Source organism: Anguilla rostrata, chromosome 9, assembly GCF_018555375.3.
Source record: "Anguilla rostrata isolate EN2019 chromosome 9, ASM1855537v3, whole genome shotgun sequence".
Taxonomy (NCBI): Eukaryota; Metazoa; Chordata; class Actinopteri; order Anguilliformes; family Anguillidae; genus Anguilla; species Anguilla rostrata.
The window spans coordinates 23894880-23904520 of NC_057941.1; the positions used below are offsets into that span (position 1 = coordinate 23894880).

General features: G+C 40.2%; 2 protein-coding genes across 2 annotated transcripts in view; one reads left to right on the top strand and one right to left on the bottom strand.

Annotated features, from left to right (window-relative positions):
• Positions 1-7571, bottom strand: part of dlg2 (discs, large homolog 2 (Drosophila)) — a 221853-nt gene extending 214282 nt beyond the window's left edge. The window contains 2 exon segments of the mRNA XM_064351137.1: positions 3695-3826; positions 7238-7571. Of these exon segments, the coding sequence (XP_064207207.1) occupies positions 3695-3734 (40 nt within the window). The 5' untranslated portion in view covers positions 3735-3826; positions 7238-7571.
• Positions 7572-7702: 131 nt separating this feature from the next.
• Positions 7703-9285, top strand: tmem126a (transmembrane protein 126A). The gene is made up of 5 exons (XM_064351140.1): positions 7703-7859; positions 8219-8319; positions 8412-8605; positions 8683-8797; positions 8977-9285. The coding sequence occupies exons 2-5, from the start codon at positions 8225-8227 to the stop codon at positions 9173-9175; spliced, it is 603 nt and encodes a 200-aa protein (XP_064207210.1). The 5' UTR covers positions 7703-7859; positions 8219-8224; the 3' UTR covers positions 9176-9285.
• Positions 9286-9641: the final 356 nt, after the last annotated feature.

The window sequence follows — 9641 nt, forward strand, 5'->3', positions numbered from 1 at the left end:
CGTTTGAAGGTGGCCTCGTTGGATAGGCTACACTCCCCATTTGAAGATGGACTCCTTTGCAACGACCATTTTGTGCTCTCAACACTGAGGAATGTCTGCAATATCCTACGAATATAAGCATGAATAGTTTTCCCTAAAATAGTCAGAAGTACCGAATGCCGCATATTCGGGCTCTCCCCAGCAGCGCTGCAATTTCGGTAACGGAATCCCAGCGTAGTGCCAGAAACGTAATTACAGGCGAGTCAAAAATAAAGTTGGAGCGTAAACACAGAGGCCTCCGCGCTATTTTCCGACATCCGGGGCACGTTTTTGAGGGAAGGCTCCGGCCACGCAGCTGTCTGCAAGGACGAAGCGCGCGACGGCCGCGGCAGAGGAACTGTCTGAGCCCTCTCGAATCCTGCCTGCTCCGCGAGATCCGCCCCCTGCTTTAATCTAGATGGGGTTAAAACGGCTGCAGAGCAGCTCCACTCCGCAATTATGGGGTTTTATCAGTGAGTGCATCCTGGCCAGATTAGATTGGTCGTAATGCTTGGTAAGATGATTACGTCTATTTCAGGAGGCATTAGTTCCGCACCGTGGCTAAAATGGCGTTTTATTGACGATTCATAAAAAATAAAAACTTTCGGGGGTGGGGTAAAAAATCTGCATGCTACTTATTGCCATGTTAAAAGATTGCACTTCTCTTAATGAAATCATTGCTACTGTGTGAACCAAATGACAGTGAGCACAGGTGCATGAAAGGGTGAAAGCGCACAGACGGGAGGCACGCAGATGGACTGGCACAGACTAAAACTAATCAATAAAAATCAGACAACAAACCATCCAAAATCGCTTGACTGGGGATTAGGTCTACCTTTGAAACAGTGGGCTGAACAATCCATTTAGGATGCACGGTAGAAAACCGACAAACAGTAAGAAACATCAAAAACTGACTTACAGTACTCAACAGGGAGATTCCAAAGGCAGTCTACTGCTCTGAAAAAATATATTTAAAATGTTGCACAAATTCATCTTTTCATACAAGTTCAAACACAATGTATAAATATTGTCAAAAAAACAACACTCATCCTTACTATGGAGATGCAGACTTATTAGAATCAAAAAGACTATTTGTTTAACAAACTTTTTTGAGAAAGACATGCCAAAATACCAGAAATTCGTATATTATACTGGAATAATAATTTCAGCGCAAGATGTCCAAATGTATGCAATTTCAAATCATAGATACCCAGTGTTCATTACGGCTCACTGTTGGATGAGCTGTAACTGCTTTTACTTCATTTCGGGGGGAGAGGTCATTAAAAATAATAACCTGTGATGGGACCAGAAGCTAAGATGTCTGTCCTTTCAGAATGAAGACAGAGGCACTATTAGCCATCATTCCACAGAGAGCACTTCCAGAACATTTCCCACATGACCCATAAAAACAGGAAATGAGATATAGAAGTGCTCCTATGCAACATCTGCTATGGCATTAAGCATTATTGAAAGAGCATGTAGAAAAAGATTAGAAATATAATCCCCCAATTAAAATCTTTTTAAAAGGCTAGTAACTAAGCCATGCTGGGAATTAATATTAAACTTGTGCTGGGACATCTCATCGTACTGATATCCAATTCTGTTTTTTATTAGTTTTTTTCATATTCCAAATGCACCAAAAAAAGAAGAAAATAAATAAATTAGAAGTACAAATTGGTTAGATGGAACTGCAGCCACAGTAAAAAAAAACAAAAATAAAAAAACATGGGCTTGCACATTCCACTGCAGATAAGGCAGGAGGATATTGAACTCTCCCGAGCAAAGTGCTTCTGACAGCAACAGGGTCCAGTGACAAGAATGACAAAATGCGTTAGCCGAGCATGGGTTCTCAACGACCGCTAGTCATCCCAGAACTTGTTCACCATGGATTCTGCGTGCTAATATCTGGTGTAGTCTGGGCCCCTACTACAGCCAGCTAATGAAAGACAGACCCTTCTGAATCGTAACAGACAGAACTCTAACTGCATCTGGCAAGCATTCAGAGTTCAGTCAGAAATAACCTCATTATCTAAATGATTAGTCCATCAGGACTGAAGGCACTGGCAGATTAATTTACATTTAATTAAACTGCCACAAAATATAGTTTTTTTCATTTATTACTTAAATAATAGAACAACACGGTGGGGGCATTAGTACAGCTCCCAACTGGTTCTACTACAGATCAATGCTAGCTAGGTCACACTTTAAAAACACCGATAAGTCAAAATCTTGTGCTCTCATTGGTATTTTTCCCATCAAGCAATGTATCTAACCAGCAGCTCGATTGAGGTTGTTTATATTTTGTTTCATTCAGACCATTTCACCACACAGCAAGTACAAATTATTCCTTAAATTTCCATTTTTTAAACGTATGATATCACTGGAAAAGAGGATTGCATCAGGGCCCCATCTCCTGATTAGGCTCTGTGGAGCACCTGGAAAGACTATGGCATTATCTCAGAGAGAAACCATGACTGCACGTGTATCTCAAACTGACTGAGTAAGGGGTTTCTTTCACTTGGCTTTTCTTACAGTCTGGTATCTTTTCCATTTCATTCCCAACCTGCCTCGTATTGATAAGCCTGAGCCCAGTTTCACGACAAGCTAATCCAAAACAACGTTAACCTAAATAGGAAGGCTTGGATCAAATCCAAGATTGAATTCATCAGCACTGTTAACTCACAAATTAAATAACACCTCACAGTGGCAGCAGGTAGGTTTTTTCCTGACTATGTGGCATGAAAATATATGAGTAGTTTAGGGTCTACATTAGAACAGTACAGGCCTGCGTTGAATTGAACGTTGATATTGTGGGAAGAAAATTTACTTCTGTGTTGTACCAGAAGAAAGACAAATTAAATAAATTTATTTCTGGAAACTGCAATATTGCAAGCAGGGCAGTAAAGTTCAGGGCCTCTTCTGTTAATTTAGAGAAAATCCAGGATTCAAGCTACTTTTTCCTGGTTAGTAAATAAATAGACATTGTGCAACTATTGTCCATCCAAATGGAATTCTTACATCTCATTTCGACTAAGTGATACACCGGAAGATATATAGCTAAAAATGTAAGTAGGTGGACATATTAACTGGCAAACAGCTGATTTTAAATGAATCTGTTAAAATTAAAATGAGGTTTTGCTAATTCAATCATAAATCAGATTAAATGATATTGGTTAGTGCTACTGGCATTTGAAGAAAGTTAGTTTTCTCCAGCAGTACGGTTACTCATGGCAGCCTTCATTCCAAGAATACATGGTGGCACAATAACTTTTCAAGTGCAATTGAATATTCATCTTTATGTGTGTTTCCAAAAGCAGCCATCACAAGGACTTTAACTGGGATTTAAAAAAACTATTTGGCCATATATGGCCTATATAGGCACTTCTGAAGGTAACACAGGGTTGTAATTAAGACAAATCCAAATGGATAAATTTCATGACTCATGAAAAACAGCCATCTCTTTTTCCCTCCACAAAGCAAAGGTGATATTTCAACTCCCGCAGAGTAATACAGCTTTAATTTGTGCTGAGACACATAGGCTTGAAAGCAACGAAGGATCACGCGGTCAGGCCTTGCACTGTTATGTGGACCAGATGGGGGGGGGGGGATATCAGATATTCAGATGAGGGGGGTGTCATATATCAGCAGGTAAATCCAGTCTCCCCGTCAGACCTACCTAGTAAAGCTTGGAACAGGCTGCTCTTGAAGATACCCATCACTCTCAGAATGGCAGTTTTAAGCTGTTGCTCCTCTGGTTTTCGCAGTTTAGTACAGTAGTCCTCCAGCAGCCCTAAGGCCCGAGCCGTGTCTATAGGAAGGCGAGAGAAAGGTGGACTGAATACACTGTAACATGCAAAACAGAAAGTATACATAAAATGCAATAAGGAACTTATTACAATATTAAACTTGGCTGAAAGTTAAGAAGAGTCACTGCCAAGGTGTCACATTTCAACAGGTTCCCAAAAGACCTAAAGCAAAGTGGAATTAATGATTTTACTTTTCACCACAGTTACCAGTACACACCCAGCTCCCATTTAATGGAAACATACGAAGGGACCATTAAGAACTTTCACCCACAGTGGCAGGGCATTTAATGGTGTATGGTTATCTATTAATGCAAAGCTGGTGCCTTCACCCACTGTGACAGGATATAATTAGGCAACATTTTCATCAGAGGCACTTTATTGCCATTCAGAAACGGTGCTTGGATGAAGTATTTGCTCGCCACTGACGTCAGAAGGCGAGATGTCACTCAGTTCCACCAAGGCATGGTTTGAGAGCCGCTGCTGAGCTCATGCCCAGTCACAGGGTACAGCGGGAAACAAAGATGCCTTGTACTGAAAGGCCATGTCATTGTATCACATACAGAAAAAACTATACACCAAAGCTTTAAAGAAGAATCAGCAAACCGTTCACCATTATACTTTCTGCCAAAACTTCCTTTATTTCTTAAATAAATTAATTAATAATCGACATTTATATGATTCAGCTAATATCTTCTTCCTGACATTCCAAGGACCTTCAGTCCATTGTCTATTAAACTAATTGCGATGTTGATGTCAGTTATCATTTTAATATTCTACCAGTGAGCAACATACATCTTAAATAACGTGTTCTTTAAAATTAGATGAATATTTTACTCAAAGGCAGACAACGTTTTTCCCTATAAAATCAGACAAACGGATTCCGGAAAATTATATTTACTGTACCAAAATTATTCGAGCTAAGTCGCTCATACAGCTTACCAACAGAAATAGATTTTCTCTTTCTTGGCAAAAAGCCTGGCACATCAGTGTTTTAGACGAATCGTACAACACATCTGAGGTACATTTACCACACATAGTTTTCGCCAAGACTACAGGTCTACATATTGAACAAATTGATATAAACCGCGTCCAGAAACAATTACAGCCACAGCGACTAAGAGCACTTGGGGTCATGAGCAAGCAACACGCTGAGTAATTTATACGGATCACTGCTTTGCAACATACATTTACAATTACCATGTTTAAAATATGAAAACACACAAACATGTTAGTACGCCTATCAGCAGCATTTTAATTACACATGTCAAAGGGAAATGGGCCTATACAATGAATGTGCTAAAACAACAGGTGAATTAAGGGGTCATGTTAGAAATAATGACGTCAGAAATCACGGCTAATATTTGATGTCGGAAAGACAGTTGGATAAGTCAAAATGTTGTATCGAGTTTCTTTTTTTATTGAACAGCAGCTATGCTTGCATTTGGCAAGTAGGCAACAACACAGACAAGTAGCGCATATGACTTCTTGCATGAAATTTTAAAAATGCAACGGGAAATGCAATGCAAAATATACCCTACGATAGGCTTCTTGCATTATCTAGATGGACGTTTGGATTATGTTATTGCCAAACGTCGTTACAAATAAACACAAACAAGCAAAACACTTCACTGGGTCTTTTGCTCAGTCAAATTCTGGTGTGGCTGCAACTTTTTGTACGAGTATTGTATTAATCAAATGCCTGTTTTGCTACCTAGAGCCTGGGAAATGTTCTTTTTCCGACCTGACATGAATGGTTTAAATGATCATATAGAAACGCAACCGCTGACACGCATATCAACATGACGTGAGCCCCGTATGATGTGCACCTGTTAGGCAACACATTAGCTCTACTCAGTCACTCACCTTTTTTTCTTACAGGCATCCTTGCTTCTTGGCAATCCGTTGACTGTATTGTAGTGCTGAACAACATATAAAAATACTCCTCCCCTCTACATTACATAGGCTACAATGTTCCAAGTTATAAAAGTTTTAGGCGCACATGTAAACCATCAGCAAGACGTTGTGTTATTGGCGAGTGTACAGCCTTAAAAACGTGCAGGCACAGAGAGCGGCAGAGACATGGTTAGAACGGCCGATTCCAGATAATGGGGTCGCTGGCAATGCTATACAAAAAGCGAAGTTTAATAAAACAAATATTGCGCTGCTTGACTTTGCTAACGTTTTCTATTTGTGCTACACCCAAGAAAATACGAGTGATCCAATTCCACGCCTTACATGACTCCCGTTTGGCGTGATACATGCTCATTTCCAAAAGAAGCCACGTTACAAAATTCAACGGGGAGCTGAAACTATATCACACAGGTGTTTAATTTCCCCATTGGTCATGTGGTCCAGCTAAAAGAATCACAAATAAATCTCTGCTACACGTATTCCCGGAAGATGGGCTGACACTGGTGCTCTACGTTTTCCCCTCTCTCTTCTTGGCACAAGCCGACACGCAGGAATCAAAGCGACATTTACAGCACTGTTAAAAAAACGGAGACTGCGGCAGTTTGGGTACTTCATTCAAATAAAGTTTCCTCGATCGTGAGAGCTCCAGGCAATCTGCCCCCTGGTTCCATCACTTTTTCTTCTTCATAGCCACAAGCAGCCTGTTGGCATGGTGTCAGTGACCCTCCCATGTGATGAGCATAGGATTTAAAAAAGGAAACCAATCGCAGTCCAAACATTAAAGGCACAGCGATAGTTCGCTAGCTGGCTATTCAGTCAATGTATGTAGAATGACAGACAAGCCTTACAGTTTCCGAGTGTGTGTATGGAGGTGAATGCTTAAGTGATGGTTTTCTTCATACTTTTTGGTGAGGTTAACTTGCCATTCAGTCCCGTGTGCACATGTTTAATAACGTGCAGATAGCCACCGTCATTGTAACCTATGTTCTATAAATTAATTTTAGCAACATTATAATACAGGGTACTGAACTTCATACCCAGAGTCGAGGATGTATGCACCGTTAGCTAACGTTATCTAGTCCTACTTTGATACAAAGTCCAACTGTAACTAATTAGCTTTAAGTAACCAGCCAATCCGTGAATGAACTAGCTAACGTTACTTAACATTATCTTGTTTAACGCTAAATACAGACCAGGAATTTAAAAAATATTCTAACGTTATTATGAATCTAATGAGCAAGTTTGCTAGTGCTGATTTACATGAATGACTGATTTAAATGAAAATGAACGTTTTGCAGTACCGCCTTCTAGCTAGGAAGAGATCAGCATTATTTTTCAATTGATCACTGTCTACCATAGTTAGCAATCTGGTCAGTTACCTACGATGCATGTCCAATATCCTAACGTTAGCTAACTAGCTCGGCTAACTATAACAACCTGCGATAAATAACATAATTGCCTGAAAACATCAATAGCATGACATACAAAGCGTGTAGACTTACAGCAGCGTTTGTTAGCCAGTCAGAAAGCTAGGTAAACGCTGGCAGTAAAGCAGAAATAGAATTCGCCAGTATGAGCGTTAGCTTACTAGCCAGAACATAAGCTATGTTCTTCCCAGTCATTGCGACGCCTATCGGATGTGCACTGCAAGTTTTCAGTGAAAACGCATGATTCTGCAATTACCTGCATTTCACAATTTCAATTAATTGTCTTATAAAAACGTGTCCTGTAAATGTAATGTTGAATTGATGTTGTATTTATTTGCGGCCCAATCCATCGCCTGCAGAGCCAGGCTAATCACATTGGCTTCAAGTCATCTGTAACCACGGAGTAGCACCACTAGCTGCATCAGCCGTAAATTCACCTTAGCAACGAAAAGGCTGGTTACTACCTGCTGTGATTGAAAGGAATATGATCCAATTGCAGTAGGCGTTTTTGCTGCCTGTGGGCGTATTGGCCAATAGGAAACCTGAAAAACAGTTCCGTGGTTTCGAGTTCAAAGTTGCATTATGTAGCACGTGTGGTCAAATATGGCTGCGCTCACAAGTGACTATTGAAGATCAAAACATTGAATTTCAAACTGCAAAATCACAGGACGCAATGTAGATACGGAAACATCATAATGTAAGTGTTAATGCAGAATACAGAACTGCTCTTTGCGTTCTGAGCTCTCCCAGTGACATGTTTCTGTAAATAGCTAACAATGTAGCTAATGTGAGGTACTGTTTATAAAGATGAACAAGTTACCATTGAGACGTGGATTTGTATTTTTGCACTGTCACCGTTTTCCGTTTATTGTTCAAATATCGGGATCTGGGAAACAATGACCCAAGTCAGCAAATGTTAGTTCATCCGTCTGAGAATCTGTACGCTCAACTTGTCTGGAGTAGGCCCAGCGAGTCAAATAATGGAATAAACTCGCAGTGCACTATACCCAACACTTTTTTTTAGCGATTGCTTACTTAATTAATCTATATTTACAGCTCACAATGTCGCAGAATACGCTGCCGGGGAACGTGCCTCCGAAATCGGTGGTCCTTGAATTACTCCTATCGAAGTACGAGCGACTCCCAGAGAGAGATAGGTACGTTGAAGTTAATACCTCTGTATTCATGCGTTTGTTGTTGCCACGAGTCCAGTTACTGAATTTAATAAAATTTTGTTGTCATTATTCAGGCGATTCTTTGCCAATGGCCCAATATATCTTGGAGGCAGCGCTGCAGTTGTAGGACTTCTTGCAAATAGCCTTTTTCGAGGAGTTCTCAATGTCACCCAGGGTCTGTTTACGTCAAGTCTTCCTATGGCGGTTCTGCCGTTTCTGACAACAGTGGCGTTTTACAATGGCGCTGTATCACAACCTTTGTTGTCAGGTATGTAGTAAGTACCGTTTTGTATCCTACAAGAGTACACTGGTCTGTGCTGTAAAATGTAAACCTATGATACTCAGGAGAGCTCAACTGTCCAACCTGCGCCCTAATCCGAGGTGGGCTAGTTGGAGGACTTGCTGGTGGCCTGTATCCCGTTATGTTGGCATTACCCGTCAGTGCTGGCCTGGCAACAAGGTAAGCAGAATGCAGCATGTTCAGACTGATCCAACCTACCCACTTGTTGGAATCAATTAAAAATAATATTCCATAGCAAGGACTTGTTACATCTATGGGATTTACACCATCAGTAAATATTTAAAATAAAGAGCATATTTGATGATGAAATTGCATCCAAATATTGTCCCATCTTCCAGATACAGCACCTCACCAATGCCAGAAAAGGGAAATGTGCTTCGGTTCTGGATTACCATCACCCAGCCTATCCTGAGGAGAATGAATGTTGTGTTGATACTGCAGTGTCTTTTAGGCGTTTACCTGAGCTCTAAGCACTATGGCATTTATGTTAAAATGCTTGAATTACCCATCTCAGATAGTGAAGAACTGAGAGAATAACAAAACTTGTTCAAATTTTTTTTTAAACCCCACTGCCTTGTCTTGAGTGCAATGTCTGCATGTCTGTTTACTTTTAGTAGTTCAAAATAAAACCTGTACACTGTTCTAAATGAGGCATTACAGACCCACTGCATCTTACTATTAAGGACCCAATACATTACTCAAAGGTTTTGGTACAATTCACTACTCTTATTTTCAGTGACTTATCCATGTTAGTACAACAGGGAATACATTCAGTTGACAGTGTTAATCCTCATCTGGGATGTGTATAATTCAGAGTATACTTTTAAAACAAAGAAATATCCTAATCATTTTTCCCAACATAAGGTGAATTCTTCAAAATAAAGTGTGGACATATTTGGCATTTCCTTCAGAATCTACATATGTAACCCATTAAATCTGCAGGTCCTGCATATCAACACCAATAGAAGTACATTACCTACAAGGTAGGACAGTTTGGGAAAGT